Consider the following 20,566-nt stretch of genomic DNA (forward strand, 5'->3'; position numbering starts at 1 on the left):
TTCTGACTTACATGCAGATTCAACTTAAGAACCCCAGGCGTCCCCAAGTCAGCTGCTGCTGAAACTGATCAGCGGCTGATTCCAGGAAGCCCGGGGCAGAGCAACTCTGCCTCAGGCTTCCTGTAGTCAGCGCTGGTCAGTTTCAGCAGCGGCTGACTTGGGGACGCCTGGGGCAGAGCAGCTGGGGTGCTGCTGGGTTGCTCCAGTAGCGCGGCTCCTCGGCACTATTGGACCAACCCAGCAGCACCCAAGCTGCTCTGCCCCAGGCTTCCTGATTCAGCCGCTGCTGAAACTGACCAGCAGTGGCTGAATCAGGACGCCTGGGGCAGAGCAGCTGGGGTGCTGCCGGGTTGGTCCAGTAGCGCCCAGAGCAGCGCTACGGGACCAACCGGCAGCGCCCCAGCTGCTGTACCACAGGCGTCCAGAGCAAAGCCGCGGAGCACGGGGGCAGCAGGACAGCCCAGACGCGCCGCGGCTGTCCTGCTGCCAGCATGTTCCGCGGCTTTGCTCCCCGTCTCCCTGGTCTGCTGGAGACCAACAGAGCAGGGAGACGGGGAGCAAAGTGGAGCAAAGCCGCGGAGCATGCCGGCAGCGGGACAGCCGCGGCGCATCTGGGCTGTCCCGCTGCCCCCGTGCTCCGCGGCTTTACTCTGCTTTGCTCCCTGTCTCCCTGCTCTGTTGGTCTCCAGCAGACCAGGGAGACGGGAAGCAAAGCCTCTGAGGATGCCGGCAGCGGGACAGCCGCGGCGCGTCTGGGCTGTCTGCTGCCCGCGTGCTCCCCGGCTTTGCTCCCCGTCTTCCTGGTCTGGGGAAACATGGAGCAAAGCCGCAGAGCACGCGGGCAGCGGACAGCCCAAACGCGCCGCGGCTGTCCCGCTGCCGGCATCCTCAGAGGCTTTGCTTCCCGTCTCCCTGGTCTGCTGGTCTCCAGCAGACCAGGGAGATGGGCAGCAAACCCCGTTTGTAACTGCGGATCCGACATAAGTCGGATCCGCGTAACTCGGGGACTGCCTATATAGTGAATTTTAATTCTAGGTTAAGGCTATTCAAACCAGTACTTGAACCTAGGGCTCTGGCATCCACATAGCAATATGCTGACCATAGTCAAAATAACTATAGCCTTGTCTCTAGATCTTTACCCCTGAAATGTGGCTTCTCTAGCCCTACAATTGTACTGCCCCATGGGAAAACATTACTGCTTGCTCTGCATGTTACTAGGAAGCTGCTCGCTTTGCACAAGGGTTGATGGTTCAGTGGTGCTGGAACAATTATTAGGGGCAGATGCTGAGCTGTGCGGCTCCACTCCTTACCCTCTCCATGCTCTTCATCACCCCAGGCTGGGGCCATAGCTGAGAGTGGCTGCAGAGTCCTGAGTGTGGGAATGATGATCAGAGCCTTGGGTCCAGAAGAGGAGCTCGTGGGTGGCAGCAGGCCCCTGGCAACCAGGAACCCAGGGCTGAGAGTGGAGCCTGTGGACTAGTGGCCAGGACCCCCACTGGCAGTGGGGTCAGTGACTGGCACCCTCTGGAGCTGATATCTGGGACCCCAGGTGGCAGTGGGCTCCTGGGCCCAGATTGGTGTGTGGGGCACTACATCTGGAGGGTGCTACAGCATCCCCCACACCTCTACTTCTCATGCCTATGGATGGGTTCACTCCCCCTTGCAAATCCAGGAGACTTTCTGACACTTGCAAAGGCAAAGGATGGTTCCATTTTCAATAGGGTAGATTGCAGAGAGAACTAAGGAAGTTCTCACATGGAATTTTGTAAGGCTTTCAGCTGACTTCCAAGACCTAAGTCAATTGGGGCTGTGTCTACACTGCTAAGAAAATAGGCCTTGGACCATGGGTCCCAGCTTACTTTGACTTGCACTCTGCAGCCCTGCATGGTCCTGGGATCCTGAGTCTGCACTCTGGGTTAGTGCAATTGCAGTGTAGACATAAGGGGGAGTGAAGCTTGATCCTAGGCTCAAGCATGGGCTTACACTGCAGTTCGGACATATTCTTCGTCCTCCTTGTGAATCTAGCTCCACGGGTTATAGTCAGCAGTAGATTATTAAAACACAACTGGCTGTGTCTACACTGGCACCCTTTTCCATAAAAGGGATGCTAATGAGACAATTCGGAATTGCAAATTCCGCGGGGGATTTAAATATCCCCCGCGACATTTGCATGAACATGGCTGCTGCTTTTTTCCGGCTCGGGGTTTTGCCGGAGAAAAGCGCCAGTCTAGACGGGATCTTGCGGAAAATACGCCCTTTTCTGGAAGATCCCTTATTCCTACTTTCAAGGAATATTCCTACTTGAAAGTAGGAATAAGGGATCTTCCAGAAAAAGGTTTATTTTCCGCCAGATCCCGTCTAGACTGACGCTTTTCTCCGGCAAAACCCCGAGTCGGAAAAAAGCGGCAGCCATGTTCATGCAAATGTCGCGGGGGATATTTAAATCCCCCGAGGAATTTGCAATTCCGAAGTGTCTCATTAGCATCCCTTTTACGGAAAAGGGTGCCAGTGTAGACACAGCCAACTGAGTATTACCCTGCTGTGAAAAACAACATAGAAATCTCCAGATAATCACAGTGAAAATACAGACCGAAAATTTGCCCTTTGACTGCCATATACAAATATCTACAAATCTGGCCTTGGTTGAATATGGAAAAAAAAATTTAAACGTATTATTCCTTTGGTCAGCTTCGGCAGGCCAGATTAATGATTCATCAGGAAGACTATTAATACAGCCATGCAGTCACGTCAACATCTGTACCATTGGACAAAATTTGCCTGGGGTACATTTCAGTGTATTCACACATTCCTAGCATATCATTAAGCTATTCCTATTAGAGATGATCACACTGATGATCATGTTTGTCATTTATAACTCCACACAGACCCAGACTCAATCTGAGAGGATGCTCTGACACTCAGGGAAAAAGTGTGTTCTTACCAGATTACATTTGGTAATTGCCATGCTAAAATCCACCCAAAGACAAAGCATATGCAAATGTTGGCATACTGAAGTAAAAACTGCAGTAGCTTGTCTCCACGGCTGTGTCCAGACTCAGGGTTTTTTTCTAAAAAAGTAGCCTTTTTTCGAAAAAACTTCACCTGCGTCTAGACTGCAGCTGTGTTCTTTCGAAATTAAATCGAAAGAACGCGGCTTTTCTTTCGACGGCGGTAAACCTCATTGCATGAGGAAGAACGCCTTTTTAGCCGGAGATCCGTCGAAAATAAGTGTGTGTGGATGCGGGGAGGCCATTTTTTCGAAAATAATGGCCTCCAGGAAGAAGCCCTGGTGGACAATCTGGGGCATGCCTTGCATGTCTCTGGTTCCTGTCTGCAGCCATTCCTTAAAGGGACAGGCACCCTCACAGCCACTTGTGGCAGCAGAGCAGCCAGAGCACACGGCTATTTAAGTGCAGCAAGTCCCAGCCCCAAGACCCTCCTGGCCCTTCTAGCGAGCCTTCTGGGGACCCAACCAGGGGCTCCAAACGCCGGGCACCGTCATGGTCTGGGCCAGAGCTCAAGACCCTTCTCCACGGGGATAGCGGGCCGCAGGTGGGTTGCAGAGCAGGGGCGAGCCAGGTACACAGCTCCTGGAAAGTGGTCATTTGCATCCGGAAGTTGCGTAGCCACTCTTGGTCATCCCAGAGCTCCATAACGAGCCGGTCCCACCAGTCAGAGCTGGTGTCAAGCCTCCAAACACGCCTGTCCACAAAGAAGTTTGGAGGCAAGGGCAGTGGGGCTGCATGATGGACGATCCCTTCGTACCTCTGGTCTGGGTCCAAATGGGGAAGTAGCCTCATGACTGTGTCATGCAGATGCAGCAACACTTGCAATATGATGGCGTGGGGCCATCGCCTGCCCGGGGCAGCTCTGGCTCCATGCCGAAAAAACGGGTCTAAAACAGAAAAACCTCCAAACAAAAAACCTGCTGGGGTGTCCCAGGAAGCTGAGCACTCCAAACCAGCACTGCAATGCCTTGCTTACCTCCGAGAGGGACAGCAAAGGCAGCTGCAGAAGCAGAGCAACGGGTGTTGAGGGGCGTCCCTTTAACCACGCGTCTCTGCAAAGGGCAGGCAGCAGCACCCGGAAGGAAATGCTGCCCCCATGCCCTGGCAGAAGCGGTTCCGGGTGGCTTTTAATTTCAAAAGAGCGTCCAGTAGTCAGGACACTCTTTTTCGAAAAAGCGGATCGATTTTCCGATCCACGTATTGTAGTCTAGACGCGCTTTTTCAAAAGAGGCTTGCAGTCTAGACATAGCCCACTAGACTAGCTATCTCAGTGTAAAACACACTTGTTTTGCAGTGAAGCTATAGAGACTGAACTTCCCATTCATACTTAAAAGACTGGAAATGGAAGATGGATAATGAGCCATACTGCATTGCCCTCCTTGGGGACTTGGCCTTGCTAGGAAAAGAAGTGTAGTGAAGACAAAGCAATCCTAGTGAAGACAAAGCACCTGTAATTGTAACTTGTGCTGGCTGGTGAAGGAAAACCATATGCTTCCCTTCCCTATGCTTCCCTGTATTTACCTTCACCAACTAATGTAGGCTGAAATTCTAACAGCTTTGTCTTCACTGGGTCTGTATCATGGGTGAGTTAATATGGGTGAGAAATACATCTTTTTTGCCTAGCGAAGACCTAACCAAGGCTCTGTTGATTAGCACTGTGGAAAGGTCAGCCAGAACTGTGCAGAACTAAGCCTATAGGTCACTAACCTCCCATGCACTGGATCAATGGGGGCACAAATTGTGCCCCCAAATTTGTGTTTTTCCATCCCTCTCTGTGCCAATAACTCCCATTGCCACAAATCTCAAACCAAATCCTAATGCTGCTTCTTACCTTGAGCAGGGTTCAAATCCCGCAGATGGCTGAAACAACTTCATTCAGTTCCCTGAGCTCATGTGCTGTAAACTGAATTGCAAGCCTCTTCCCATTTACATCTCTACGGGTATGTCTAGACTGCATCCCTCTGTCAGCAGAGGGATGCAGATTAGGTAGGTTGACATTGCAAATGAAGCGGGGATTTAAATATTCCACACTTAATTTGCATAAAATGGCCGCCATTTTTGCCGACTCACCACTTTGTCTGCAAAAAGAGGCAGTCCAGAGGGGGATCTTTCGAGAAAGAAAACCTTTTTAGACATATCCCTTATACCTCCTGCAAGGAGGTTTACAGGATCTGTCGAAAAAGGCTTTCTTTCTCGATAGATCCCCCTCTAGACTGCTTCTTTTTGCCAACAAAGTGCTGAGTCAGCAAAATCAGTGGCCATTTTTATGCAAATTAAGTACGGGATATTTAAATCCTCACATCATTTGAAATGTTGACCTGCCTAATCTGTATCCCTCTGCCAACAGAGGGATGCAGTCTAGACATACCCTAAGAGTACATCTTTATGATAGCAAGAGTGTATGATTGGCGCCCACAGTAGCATAGCTTGGGATGTGAGCAGCCACACTGCAAAGCCATTGGCACTGCATGAGCACTTTTGGAGGCATATCCTATAGTTCTTTGTGCTGCCATAAAATGAGCCACTCTATGATTTTTGATTCATTGCTCCTGAATAGTGGTACTTGTCTGGCCTTTGGAACATGGAGTGGGGGGAGAGGAGAATCATGGGACGGGATCAGATGATTAGCTGTGCTCAAGTTGTTCAGCCTGAACTTTCACTGCAAAACAGGTGAGTTCCCAGGCAGATTAAAATGACACCTGAGCTCCAGCCTCTACTACAGCCAGAGCAGCCTAGGTTTGAAACACTAGCAGACCTGTGTGTGGATGGAAGAGGGGTTGATGCAACACTTTCATTAACTCTGCAGTAGAGACATACCCTATCCAAAATACAGCAACTAAATGTCTTGGTTTGGATGTCCTAGGGCTGCATTTCATAACTCTAGCACAGCTCTAGATGTATATAATCCAGCTCTGTCAGACAAAGCATTGAAGGAATTCGGCTATGATTTGCCAGTAAATGCAGTCAAAGGACAGTTTATGCATATCTTGTCAGTTTTGTTATTTGGACATGCTTTTTCAATATAGTCTCACATCTTGCACATTCAGATAATTGTGGGATTAACTAATATAGGTATCTATGATGGAAGTTAGGTGCCTAAACATCTGTTTTTAACTCAAAGTCATTTATGCCCACACTTGGTTGCATGGGCTGTTGGTGCAGCTAGGGCTGGAGGATCCAGGTCCCCAGCCCCACCTACAGAGCCACCCCCTCTGATGCGGTCCCGCCCCCACCATAGGCAGGGAAGGAGGTGGGGCAGCACACCCCAGCCTCCCCAGTCCCAAGCACCAGGGAGAGAGGAGGCCATGCAGCTCTAGCCTCCCTGGTCTGGAGTACTGGGGAGGGAGGATGGTACATGGCTCCAGCCTCCCAGCCCTGGAGCACAGGGAGGGCAGGTGCTGGGGGCAGGAACACTTTGCCCGCAGAACGCTTACAGCAGGTATTTTGGGGGCGGAGTGTGGGCAAGGCCATGCCTAGTGGTTTGGGACGTCAGATACCCATGCTCAGCTGCAAAAATTGCAACTGCAATATGGAGACTGTTTTTTAACAAAGCATACTCTTTAATATTACTCTAATGTGTGACAAGAAAGTCAAACACATCATAGCTGAATAATAATGATTAGTTTGGAAGACAGAAAAAGCTTAGTCTTGCTAGTAAGCTAAGCTCTACCTCTCCTGCTAACTAGGTTTAAACATAGGATGGATAATAAACTTGATTTTATTGGCCTCATAATTATGCACCCTTATTTTTATTACTATATTCCATTCAATGGTATGCTGTGTGAAGCATTTTTCAGCTCTAGTATCTATGCATGTACGTCATACATTGTCATAACTTGATCTTCTGACAGATGCAGATATTTATTGCAGTAATTTCTGCATATATTTGATAAAGTTACAAGAAAGGCCACATAAACTATGGGTATGATAAAAGGACTGTTTATGCAGCTTTCCTGTTTGCTGGGTCTTTTCCTTCTCTTTTAAGCTGTCATTCGGGATTGACAGCAGGCCCCCTGTTCACCTCAGAAAAAACAGCGAGGAGCACTCGTAGCCTGGATGCTGATGAGTGATGGCTGGGAAGGTGGATGAGCGATAAAGGAAGTGGACATGAACAAACCAGTGACAAGATTGGGAAGAGGAAAGTGAGGACAAGAGCAGGGTTAGAAGACAGACTGGAGAGTTCAGGTGTTTTGGTTAAACAATGAAGATAAAGAGATAAAAGAGTCAAATTTATAAAGGTGTAGACAGACAACTAGCAGGCTTTACAAAGTACCTTTACAGTGTCAGAACCTAGGTCCCATTAACAGGCTAGGCAAGTTAGGCATCTTACTGAAGTGCTTTTGAAAATCCTATTAGATTTAGTAGGGGGGCATAGGAGCAGTGCCTGATGCATAGGTAGGGTTGCCAGGTGTCCAGTTTTGAACCAGACTGTCCAGTATTTGAGCTTTCTGTTCGGGAAACAAATTGAGAAAATATAAATCTCTGGTATTTTCTAAATAAGATATAATGTAGATTGTGATGTAGTGTCAAGTGTCTCTGGTATTTTTGTGGAAGCCATAGTCACCTTGCCATTAAGGGGAATTCGTAACCAAGGTAGTTATTGGCTCCCCATCCAGGGAGAGACGGTTGTCTGTCAAAGGAATTCACAGAAGCCAGCACACTAAATGGGGAGCCACTTAAACTATCAAATACTCTGTATCCTTCTCCTCAGCATTACCTAAGGCCCATCCAACACTCGAAGGGAGTTAGGCCACCTGATATTAGGTGCCCACTCAGGTTACTCTTTTCTCAAGCTAAAGCAAAGAATCTGTGATGAAGAAGTTACTCACCCTGTGAAGTAACAATTGTTCTTCGAGATGTGCCCCGTGGGTGCTCCACTCCCGGTGTCGGGTCCCGTCCCGGCACCACGAATCGGAGAGCTATCAGAGCCATGGTCTGCCGGACCGCGCATGCGCGGCTGCCTTTGGCGGCATTCACGCCTTTGATCTATTGTGCATGGTCCGGCCCCGCTCAGTTCCTCTCACCCGCTATCTGAAACAAGAAACATAGAATTCCGGCGCGGGGAGGAAGGGTGGGTCGTGGAGCACCCACGGGGAACATCTCGAAGAACAATCGTTACCTCACTGGGTGAGTAACTTCTTCTTCTTCGAGTGGCCCCATGGGTGCTCCACTCCTGGTGACTTTGGAGTAGTACCCAAACATTTGAGGGCTCCGGAATTAAGGTTTTTGGGTACGAGAAAGAACTGCCGTAGCCACTGAGAAATCAGCAGCAAATTGATTTACTACAGCGTAGTGCCTCATAAAAGTAGAATGGGAGGACCATGTTGCTGCTTTGTAGATGTCTTGAAATGGGACACCTCTTAAAAAGGCTGTTGTAGTGGCTACTGCTCTAGTAGAATGGGCCCTAAGTGGGCACGAAAGAGGTTTATTACGTATGGAGTAGCAGGTGGTAATATATGAGACTATTAGTCTTGCAATTCGCTGGGAAGTTAAGGGTTGTCCCTTGGATCGGTCCGCTAGTGACACTATTAGACGGTCCAATTTTCTGAACTGTCATGTTCGTTCGATGTAAAACGCTAGTGTCCTCCTTACATCCAGCATGTGTAATACTGCGTCTTGCCATTAAGTATGAGGTTTGGGGTAGAAACAGGGAATAACAACTGGCTCATTGATGTGAAAATCTGAACAAACTTTCGGAATAAACGCTGGATGAGATCTCAACATCACGGACTCTTTAGTAAAGACTGTGTAGGGTGGTGATGACATGAACGCTGCTATCTCGCTCACTCTGCGAGTTGATGTAAGGGCAAGCAGAAACAGAAGTTTAGTGGTAAGAAGTTGTAATGATATTGTTGCCAAGGATTCAAAGGGGAGGTGAGTCAATGAGTCCAGAACAAGGTCCAGGTCCCAGGAAGGTGGTGGCAGTCGTCGTGGTGGATTGAGGTTTGTGAGTCCTTTCAGGAACCTCTTTGTGGTGGGGTGAGCAAACAAGGAGAACCCCTCCTCCACACGATGAAATGCACTAATAGCCTCTAAATGCACTCACAAGGAGGCTATTGCAAGGCCTGTGTCGTGAAGATGTAGAACATAATCAAATATCTGGGATACATTTTTCATGTGGGGATCCATATTATTACTGTCACACCAGGCTTAAAATCTAGTCCATTTGGCTAGATAAGTTGCACGAGTGGAATCCTTCCTGCTGTGTATTAATACTTGTTTGACTCTTTGCGAACATGACTGTTCGGCAGAGTTGAACCAACTAGCATCCATGCCGTGAGGTGCAAGGTTTTGGGTTTCAGATGACACAGGGAACCGTTGCCTTGAGTCAAGAGGTTCGGGAGAAGAGGAAAGGTGTACGGTGTTCTGACGGACATCTGGTGGAGTATTGAGTTCCAGGGCTGATGCGCCCACGCTGGGGCTATGAGGATTACTCGAGCCTTTTCTATGCTGATCTTTTCCAGAATCTTGGGTACTAGGATGACCGGGGAAAAGGTTAACAGCAATTACGTTCCCCAGTGACAGAGAAAGGAATCTCCTAGAGAGTGGCATTCTATCCCCCCTGGAACAATAGTAGGGGCACTTGGTATTGAGCGAAGTTGCAAACAGGTCTATCATAGGAAAACCCCATTGAGTAAATATACAATGCAGAATGTCCGTGTGAATTTCCCATTCGTGATCTTGGGGGAAACACCCGCTGAGTGAGTCCTCAATAGAGTTGTGGATGCCCAGTAGATAAGAGGCTGTCAACACGGTGTTGTTGCGGATACACCAGTTCCACAAACGGATTGTTTCCATACAGAGGTATCAGAATCAAGCACCTCCCTGTCTGTTCATGTAGTACATGGTGGCAATATTGTCCATGAGGATTCTGGTAGTCGTGTTTCTTATATGGGACTAAAAGTGTTGGCACACATGTCATACTGCTCTTAACTCGAGCACGTTGATATGTAACAGCATCTCCCACGTGGACCAGCGACCTTGGACTGTCAAGTTGTCCCTATGCGCTCCCCAACTGGTAAGAGATGCATCTGTTGTTATTTGTTTTGACGGTTATGGGCGCTGTTGCGGGTGATGGAAGGGAATGCCCACCATAAGGTTGTGTGGCTTGGTCCACCTCTGCAGAGATTGTAGCACATGTGGCGGTAGCACCACGACTTTGTGGACGCTGTCTCTTGCCGTAGTATAAACTGTGGCCAACCAGTGCTGGAGGTAGCGAAAATGCAACCTTGCGTTTTGGACTACAGTAGTTGAAGCAGCCATGTGTCCCATTAATTGTAAGCAAATGCGAACTGGAAGCGTAGGAGCATGTGTCAGCGTGTGTACTAGGTCTTGGATGGCACCGAAACGTTCGGTGGGTAAGTAGGCGCGTGCTGTCTTTGAATTGAGCCTCGCCCCTATAAAAATCAAGTCCTGAATTGGCTCTGGTGAAGACTTCTATGAATTTATGAGGAGACCCAGAGAAGCTAAGGTTCGAGAGGTTATTGCTACCATTTGTCTCGCCTCTGCGCATGTTTGGCCTCTGACGAGGCAGTCGTCCAAGTAGGGAAAAATTGTTACTCCTACTCCACGCAAGTGGGCTGCCTCTACTGCTAGGGTTTTGGTGAAGACCCTGGTTGCACATGCCAGACCAAACGGCAGTACCCTGTACTGAAAATGCTCTTCCCCTAGTTGGAAACGGAGAAAACGCCTGTGTGCCACATGAATTGCGATGTGGAAGTAGGCGTCCTGCAGGTCGAGGACTGCAAACCAGTCTCCCTTGTTCAACGACGGAATGATAGTATTTAAGGTCACCATCCTGAAGCGATTTTTCCAGAGGTAGCGATTTAACTTGCATAGGTCTAAAATAGGTCTCCATCCTCCTGTCTTTTTTGGGATGAGGAAGTATCGGGAATAGAATCCTTTTCCCTAATACTGTTTTGGCACCTTCTCTATTGCGCCGATGGTCAGAAGGTGCTGAACTTCTTGTTTCAACAGGTGCTCGTGAGAGGGGTCCCTGAAAAGGGACGGGGGAGGTGGGATAGTTGGGGGAATGGAGACGAAGGGGATGGAGAGACCAGACAGTACTACTTCCAGTACCCACTTGTCTGAGGTGATATTGGACCAATGGTGATGGTATGGCTTCAGCTGATGGTGAAAAGAGTGGACTAAGTTTTGGCGTACATTGAATATGAGAGTCGTGCTTGCATCCTCGACATGGAAGTCAAATTTGTTGCTTTGCTGCAGGTTGGTTGGACCAACTGCTTGCCTGAGGTCATTTGCGTTGAGGACGCTGACGGAAGCGCTGGTTTTCCTGGGCGTGTATTAGTTGTTTATTAAACATGTAGTCATACCTCCGTTGATAGGGGTAGTAACGTTTGCGCCTATAAGGAGTTGTGTACATCCCTAATGTACGTAAAGTGGTGTGGGAGTCCTTTCCAGAACGGAGAACCTCGTCAGTATTGGCTGCAAAATGTTTGTTCTTATTGAAGGGTAGATCTTCAACTTTATTTTGAAGGTCTCGCGGGGTGCCTGCAGAAGACAACCAGGAAGAGCGTCTCATAGCAACTCCCGTAGCTGTAGCTCATGCGGCTGTGTCTGCTACATCCATGGCCAGCTGTAAAGTGGTATTACAGGACACATATCCCTCCTGGACTATGGCCTTCAATAAGGGTTTCTTAGTATCTGGAAGGTGTTGTAGTAACTCAGCAAACTTCGAATTGTTGTCAAAATTGTGGTTTGCAAGATGGGCCATATAATTTGCACTACGTAATAACAACATAGCAGAAAAGTAAACTTTCCTGCCGAAGATATCTAATTTTTTATTTTCTTTATCTGGCAATGTGTTCTTATATTGAGGTGCTTTAGCTCTGTGTTGCGCCACGTCAACTACATGGATGATTGAACAGGAAATCCAAACCTTTAGCGGGCACAAAATATTTCCTGTCAACCTTTTTACTTGTTGGTGCAACCGATGTAGGGGTCTGCCATATTTCATCTGCCACTTCCATAATTGCTTCATCAATGGGGAAGGGTGATCTTTACTCGCTGTTGTTTTTGAAAATTCTTGAAGAGACAATGTTGCTTAATGGGAATGTCTGCTAATTGTATTTGTTGTGTGTTTGCCACTCTTTTGAACAGGTCCTGAAACTGTTTCAGGTCATCTGGTGGAGAACTGTCACCAGGAATCATTGCCTCGTCCGGGGAAGAAGAGGAACACTCAGTTGGGGAAATGCCTGGGTGAAGATCTTCTGCTTCGGACAATTGGCCTTCTTCTGGTTCTGATTGTTCGTAATGGACGGTTGGACTTTTCGACGGAGGTGGCTAATGTGTCTGCTGTGAGTGCTCGGGTAAGTATTGCACACTGCGTGATCGGTGTGAACATGAAGACCCCTTGTAAGATAAAGCAGTGTGCCCATGGTGGAGATGATCATAGTCAGCCGTATAGTAGTGCCTACAATATTCTTCTGAACGTGCTGGGGAAGAGTATCGTGAAGATCGTGCACTGCGGACATAGTAGACACGCCTGGGTGATAGTCTAGATCCGTGGTCCCCAACCCGGTGCCCGCGGGCGCCATGGCGCCCGCCGGGCCCTTTACATTCGCCCGCGGAGCAATCTGGGCTGGCCCCGCCCCCGGGCGTGCGGCAGGTGCCAGCCCTGGGCGCATGGCCGGCCCCGGCCCCGGGTGCGCTGCGCGTGCTGGTGCCGACCCTGAACCCCGCCCCCAGGTGTGCCGCACATGCCCTTGCCGGCCCTGGCGCTGGCCCTGGCTTTGGCCCTGCCCCCAGGGGCGCCGCGCTGAACCTGGGCAGCCCCTGCCTGGGATCGCGACACATGCCGGTGCCGACCTCGGGCGTGCGGTGCATGCTTGGCCCCGCCCCCAGTCACGTGGCCTGTGAGCGGCCCCGCCCCCGTACGCAGAGCGCGTGAGTGGCTCCGCCCCCAGGCGCCCGGCAGCCCCAAAACGTTGGGGACCACTGGTCTAGATGATCTACAACTTGGTGACCGCCTGGATGAGCGAGAGCGCGACAGAGTGCACCACGCTTCTATATAGACGGTGTCTCTATAGGTGGGTCGTCTGTGTGTTTGAAAGATAAGAGAGGCACTGTAGTCTAGGTGCCGTCGGTGCCTTGGTGGAGAAGGAGATGGCCCTGGAGAAAAGGTAGGAGATGGAGACAATGCCTTGTAAGTTTCCTTTGCTAAGGCTTTGCTAGGCAGTGAAGCTTGTCAATTTCATAAGCCATTGGAGAGTTTGGGGCTGAGCGTGGCTACGGTGCTGAGGAGACTCCACACGGGGGCAGTGTTGAGGGTGCCGATGATGCACCCGGTGCCGGTATAACGTGCGGTGCCGGTGGAGCAGGAGGTGCAGGCAGAGAAGCTTGAGCATTCGGTGCCGGAGGAGCTAAGCCCCCCTCAGCCAGCACCGCTTGAGCAGCCGTTAGCGGTGCCGGCTTTTGTGCTGCTGCTGGAGCCGATGCGGCTCGGACTGTCGGCTCCGGCTCAGGCGATCTCTTTGCCCTGGAAGCCAGTTGATGCCATGGGATAGGAGCTCCAGATGATTTTTCAAGGCATCTTGCCTTGCTGGTAGGCGGGAAGGATCGTGCTGGGGACGCCTTAGTTTTCTTAGTTACGGTCGTCCCAGGAGACGTTGCCCGCCACTTATGCTTCTCTGTCTGCAAGGCAGGAATGGCATCAGGCTCCAGAGCCTTTCCAAACATGATCATTTTGAGATGCATGTCTCGGTCCTTCCGTGCCCTTGAGGTTAATTTGGTACAATGGGTGCATTTTTGGGAGACATGTGTCTCACCCAAGCACCTAATGCAGGAATCATGTCCGTCAGAAGCTGGCATGGCTTCCCAACAGATGGAGCACTTTTTAAAACCTGGGGGCGCAGGCATTGCTGAGTGTATCCGGGAGAAATTGATCAACTGTTCTCTCACTGCCATCTGTCCTCCGCTTTCTTTTCCTTTTTGATGTTGCGGCTAGCCGCAATGGCTCGTCCGAACTTGTGAGGAAATTTTGATATATATATATATATACACATACAAAATGAAACTGATGAAGAAAGAAGTAACTGATGAACAGCTCTGAACTATTTACAATTGTTAAGAAGCCCGTGGCAGGAGTTGACTAAAATGAAAGAGACAGAAAGGGAGCTCCGTCCGTGACCGGGGGCGGATGAGAGGAACTGAGCAGGGCTGGACCGTACGCAATAGATCTATGGCGCGAACGCTGCCAAAAGCAGCCGCACATGCGCGGTCCAGCAGACCACGGCTCTGATAGCTTTCCAATTCACAGCGCCAGGACGAGACCCAACACCAGGAATGGAGCATCCACAGGGCCACTCGAAGAAGAAGCCCCTTTTACCAGCGAGCGCAGTGGTTAGCACATTCACCCCAGGATGGGGGAGACCTGGGCAGAGGTGCCAGAATACAGGGAGCCAAGAGACCATGGCCCTCCCATTTTTGAATGAGGATGGGCAGGTCTGGTTCATCCATTGCCTGGACCCCTATCTCTCTTCTTCCCACCAAGGCCCTGCCCAAGCCATCAGCTGGAGCCTAACCGAGATAAGTGTCTGAGGAGCCAATGCAGTGGTGGGAAGCCAGGACCCTTCACATGTGGACCCTCCCCCTGTCCAGAGTGCAGGAAGCCCCCAAAGCAGTCCCTGAATTGTGTCCCCATCCCCTGATCCTCTTCCCAGGCAGCTGGAGGGTCCACAGCTTCCCATCGCTACTGGGTGGCTTATACCTATGGCATGGCTGCATCTCTGGCTCCCTACGCCCTGCCCCTAGGCCAGGCTGGAAGTTGATTGGGATAAAAGGCACATGGCAACTGTGGGATCTGCTGATCTTCCACCTGCCTAAGGTAGAGTGTCCAGGGGGTGGGAATATGAGCCAGGGGGTGCTCTTGGGCTCCCCAGTCCAGGCAAGTGAAAGGGTTTGGGCTCCCCAGACCAGCTCCAGTTTGAGGGGGGCAGGGCCTCAGGGAAAAAAGAGGGGTGAGGGAAAGGCCTTCCTCCCCCCCCCCCCCCCCCCCCACACACACTTTTAGGAAGAATCTGTCCTCACTGTGTCTGGATTCCACTCCCTGTTCCATTGAATATTGGAGGCTAAAGCTGCTGCTGAACATGTCAACCAGATCAGGCCCAGCAGGCTGGGGCTTAGATGTGAGTTAAGCACTGAGCTAAGTTGACGGCAGGACTGAGGGTGGGGGCATGTGCACCAGCAGAAATGTAGGTCCCAAGGAACTTTGCTGGCAAAAGCATAGATGCCTGGGTGATGTAGGCAGCAGTTGCAGGGGAGTACTGAGGATGCAAATTTTGGATTCAGGCACCAAAAGCGGAACATTCCCCATTGTCATCTGTTCCTAGGTGCATAGCTCCACAAAAACACACTTTCAAAATCACAATATATGTACAGCCCTACTTCGTATTGTTGAATGGTACTTTGTTCAGTGTAGGAGCTGATCCACAATTGGTGTAAATTGTCACAGTCGTTCCTTTAGAACGCAAGTCTTACGGGGATTGCTCTGTGTCTTCTCACATGCTTATAAAATGGTCTGGACATCAACAGTACCACAAAAATCGTAAGAAATGTTTCCTATTGTGGGGGGGTATATCAACCCCGCACTGAGAAGCAGGGAGTTGCTTTGGTCCAGATGGCTGAAATGGCCCCACCCCCATAGCCCTGCTGGGCATGCTCCCAGGGGAGGAAGGATATAAAAGCCTCTGGAGACACTCAGTTGGGGAGGACTGCAAAAGAAGGAGGAGGAAGCATGGAGGGAACACCAGATCCAGGGGAATGAAGGCGTCCAGAGTTTCCAGCAGCAGCTGTGGCCAGGGAGATTGTCTGAAGGGACAATACCCTTGAGCAACACAACGAGAGAGAGTGCTGAGCCAGAGACGGTAGGAAGTAGCCCTGGGTGGGAAATTGTTCTCCAGGTGCTCAGCATGTTATGGTAGGAGTCCCTGCTGAACAGGCAGTGGATTGATCCACCACCAGCAGGGCCCTGGGCTGGGACCCAGTTGAGTGGGAGGGCCTGGGTCCCCCTACCTCCCCATCTCTCATCCAATCAGTGCAATAGGTGTGTGGGGACTCCCCTAAGGACTAGCCCTCTGGGCCATATTGTCTCTGATAGAGGTGACCTACCTCTGAACTAGGCCTCTGAGTTGTATTGTCCCTAAAAGACAGGACTCACCAGTGGATTAGGCCTTGGGGCCATATTGTTGCTAACGGACTGGTATGTGGATGCAGGCCGCTAGGCTGGGGTAACTCTGAGTGGGGGGACAGGGGCCTTAGGGTTTGGCTTTGGAGTAAGGATGAGCCCTGCCCTTAAAGGGGCTAGACCCGAGGGGCCTCCTGGGATAAGGCACCCCTCAATACCTCTATATGAACTTTCTATAATGTCAAATATAAACATATAAAAGTGTTAGCATGGTTGGGACTAGTTTTATGTATGCTTATGTGTAGCTACACTCTAATACACATGCAGAATTGTATACTTAATGTTCATCACTATACAAATTAAGAGATAACACAGTCCAGGGGCTAGGCCCACTAAGAACACCTGAATCCATATTTGTCCTGCCACCAACTCACCCTGTGACCCTTGCTAATTCACATGACTGAATTTTCAGCATGTCCACTAATTTGAGGTCTCTGATTTGAGATATTTGTGGCACATTTTGCAGAGATGGTGAGCATCTGCAGTATCCATTGACTACAACTAACTTTATTTCTGTAAATTTGGGTCTTAACTTCTCTGTATTTCTGTTTTCCCATCTATAAATTAGATATAATTGTCCATGTTTCTGCTTAGAAGAATAGTAATCCCTATTCCTTATTTAGCAGTTTTTATCCTTAGAGCGCAAAGCTCTTTACAAAGGGGCCAGTATGATTATCTCCATGTTACAGTGGGGAAAATGAGGCACATGACTTGTCCAGGGTCACACAGTAGCTCAGCAGCAGAGACAGGAATTAAAACCATGCCTCCTGAGTCCCAGCCCTGTGCTCTATTCATTAGGCAACAATCCCTTTTATCAAAGTTCTCAGACACTGATAACGTTGATATACATATTATTAGCTATGACTAACTGGCCATTTGAAGATACAGACGCCCATTTGCTTACCCTTTTGTTGTAACTATGTTCAAATTAGATGCACAATTCTGCACGTAGTTTGGCAAATCAAGTCTCTAACGCTTTGCAGTGTTGTCAGGTTCTTGTTTGTAATGTGATGATAATTACTGTACTACTTTAATCAAATGGGCCAATTAATATTTAGTTTGACACCAATGTCTAGCTAGATACAAAACTTGCCCTTTGCATTTACATTTTACATTTAATTTATGCTGACTTTAAAGCCTCTCTATTTTGTTAGAGCACTGTAAAAGGTTCTTGTGAACCAGGCCCCAGCTAACTAGCTTTTCAGCCACAATGTACAATGTTACAAGCAATCAAGCTACTCTACCATTCAAGTTTTTATTACTGAAACTAACTACTTTGCTAAAAATAGTTCATGCTAATAATGGATGCTGTGATTATGTTGCTGAATTGAACAGTGAGGATGAGCCAAAAAAGGACACCACATTGGGTTTTTGACTAAATGAAAATTTTCACTGACAATTTCTGCTTTTCTAGAAAACTTTCAAAATTTTTTGGTCAGAATATCAAACCTGAAAAGTCTGACAATGTATTGGCTTCTTGTAGCTTTTGGGGGTTTTTTTTGCACTGAAGAGTCACAATTTTCCAGAGGGGAACAACCCCTTTTGCTGCTGAGCTTTTCTGACCATGCTACAAATAGTGGGACATAGCTTTATCTCAGTGTGATGAGATTAATTGGCCTGAAAGGATATAATCTCTGCAGGTAATGACCAAAAGATTTGTGAGGAGCTATCCTCTTTGTTATGGAAGAGAAAAAGGCAAATAAGCAAGACATTCAGCAATAGAAAAATAATTTTATTTACACTTGTAAATAAAATAGTGCAAAGAAAGTAGATTTAACCCACAATGCATAGATGGAAACAATTACATCTGATCTGTATGATTTTATGCATATACGCCTGCTGAATACACACAGCCTGTCATTCCTACATCCACTCACTTGGTATAGCTTTAAAATCAGGCAGATGAGATCTATGCTCTGCATAATTACATCCTGTTATCCTGACTGTCCTAACTAGCATGTATTACTATAGCCTATTGGACCTCTAAACATGGAATCAAAGACCCCAAGTGATGTATAAGCACATTAATTAATGAAAATGACACCTAGTCAGCAATTTAGTTCAAGGACAATTTAAGATACACTGAAAAACTGGAGAGAAATCCCTTCCCATGTTACCCAGATAAGAATGTGAGAAGAAGCTATTCACTAATTTAGTGTGATAATTCCACTATTTTTTTTAAATTTGGTAACAGAAGCTGCTCCTATACTCAGTTGCTCTTGTGCAGCTACCCCATAAATTCAAAGCAAACACAAGACTGGCTGCTAGGCCTCCAGGAACAGGGCTATAGAAAATTTAGCCTTGCATGTTAGTGTGGGCAAATGCTGTTTAGTAAAATAATAGATACCATGAGTGAAATCTTAGCCATAATGAAGAAAATGGGAATTTTGCAACGGACTTCGGTGGGGTCAGGATTTGACCCCTATTTTTTCCCCCTAATTCTATCGAAAATGAAACCATACAATGCATCCACCACATGTATTCTTGGTTTGGGTTTCTAAAAATTTCTTCAGCTTTTTATGATAGACTAGATCAGTATGGGTATATCTAGACTGCAGAGTTTTTCTGGGATATCAAAGGTATCCTGGAAAAGCTCTGCTATGTCCAAGGAACATGTCTGCTTTTCTGAAAAAAAAAAAAAAATCAGAAAAGCAGACATGTTTTTTCAGCATCCCTGTAAACCTCATTCTATGAGGAAGCAGGGATATTGCGAAAGAGGCTTTTTTCCTGACATTTGGCACTGTGTAGACGGGCCAAATGTCAGAAAAGGCTTTTGGAAGAAAAGCAGAAAAAGATATGCAAATTGCAGTTTGCAATTTGCATATTTTTTTCCAACTTTTCTTTGTAGTCTAGACACAGCCAGTGTTTGCCCAGGTGTAACTAAGAGCAGGATATAGCCCACAATGTGCATTGTTAATACAATTCTATGCAGTTGTGAACTCTTAGCTTTGTGACTGCTCAAAACCATGCCTTCCTAATGTTTGCTTTGGAATTCCGCTCTTTAGGAGAATTATACATCAGCTGATTAAATGGGGATGCTGAGCTAAATTGTTCGTAAGAGTAGATTCTTCTTGCTCTGTTGATCTAGTGTCACTAATGTTTTCAGTGGAAGACTGTACATCTGGAGACTGTTCTAGCCTTGGTGCATGAGAATCATTGGCTGTAGAAAAAAAGAAAGACAGAATAAATATTGAAATGTAGTATTGTAGATGCAGTATCCATGTACATGATCTGTCTCCCATACAAGCATATAAATAAAAGTGCAGGAAAGAAAAATCAAACATTCAAAAATTAGGGAATGTCAAAATTAAAGTAGCCCACAATAACTTTAACTGTGAACCTTTGTGGTATGGATTAAAATGGCCCCTAAATTACATCGGTTGCAGCTGGTAATAAAAAACAGGGCTTTTAAAATTAAGTCTATAATGTATTTGTGAATATTTTATATATGTTGTAAGTATTATTTCTTAATGATTCAGTAAATTGTATATTAATAAAGGAAATATGTGATTATAAGGGACTGTTTTCCAAAACTTAACTTGTATCTAAACTGTTCATGGAGATTTTTCAAATCCTAACTAGGCCCGGGTCACAATGTTTCCCACGGCTTCCCTTGGTTGCAAACGGCAAACTGCAGTGAATAGGAGCCAGTAAGTAAACAAACCGGAGTGGCCCAGTAGCAGCTTTCTCAGAGTGGGTCCACAGACCAGTTTAAGAAACACTGACATAGGGCTAGTCTACATTGTGCTGTAGCATGGATGATGGGGGTATGAACTGCAGAACACATTGAAGTATTGAAGGTCTGAGGGTCTGAGGGTTCAAACTAGGAGGGTAATGTAGGCATACCGCACTTGCAAATGAAGCCCGGGATTTGAATTTCCCGGGCTTCATTTGCATAAACTGGGTGCCGCCATTTTTAAATCCCTGCTCGTTCGAACCCCGTGCCGCGCGGCTACACGCGGCATGAACTAGGTAGTTCGGACTAGGACGCCTAGTCCGAACTACCTAGTTCGTGCCGCGTGTAGCTGCGCGGTACGGGGTTCGAACGAGCAGGGATTTAAAAATAGCAGCGCCCAGTTTATACAAATGAAGCCTGGGAAATTCAAATCCCAGGCTTCATTTGCAAGTGCGGTATGCCTACATTACCCCGCTAGTTCAAACTAGCGGGGTAGTGTAGACATACCCTTAGAGGGATAGCCATGTTAGTCTGTAACTGAAAGAACTTAAATAATGAATGGTCCTGCAGCACCTTAGAGATTAACAATCAATGTAGATAGTATCATGAGCTTTCGTGGGCACAACCCACTTCTTAGACACTGCTAATGCAAATTAAAAGACTACATTGATGTGAACT

The 20,566-nt window shown here is 47.9% G+C and overlaps 1 protein-coding gene across 1 annotated transcript in view; it reads right to left on the reverse strand.

Moving 5' to 3' along the window:
* Positions 1–17,927: 17,927 nt before the first annotated feature.
* SEL1L3 (SEL1L family member 3) overlaps positions 17,928–20,566 on the reverse strand; it is a 66,776-nt gene continuing 64,137 nt past the window's right edge. Inside the window, exon 24 of the mRNA XM_006138169.5 lies at positions 17,928–19,372. Coding sequence (XP_006138231.2) covers positions 19,230–19,372 — 143 coding nt within the window. The 3' untranslated portion in view covers positions 17,928–19,229. The remainder of the gene's footprint in view (positions 19,373–20,566) is intronic.

This window comes from Pelodiscus sinensis, chromosome 4 (genome assembly GCF_052426305.1).
Source record: "Pelodiscus sinensis isolate ZL-2025 chromosome 4, ASM5242630v1, whole genome shotgun sequence".
Classification (NCBI taxonomy): Eukaryota; Metazoa; Chordata; order Testudines; family Trionychidae; genus Pelodiscus; species Pelodiscus sinensis.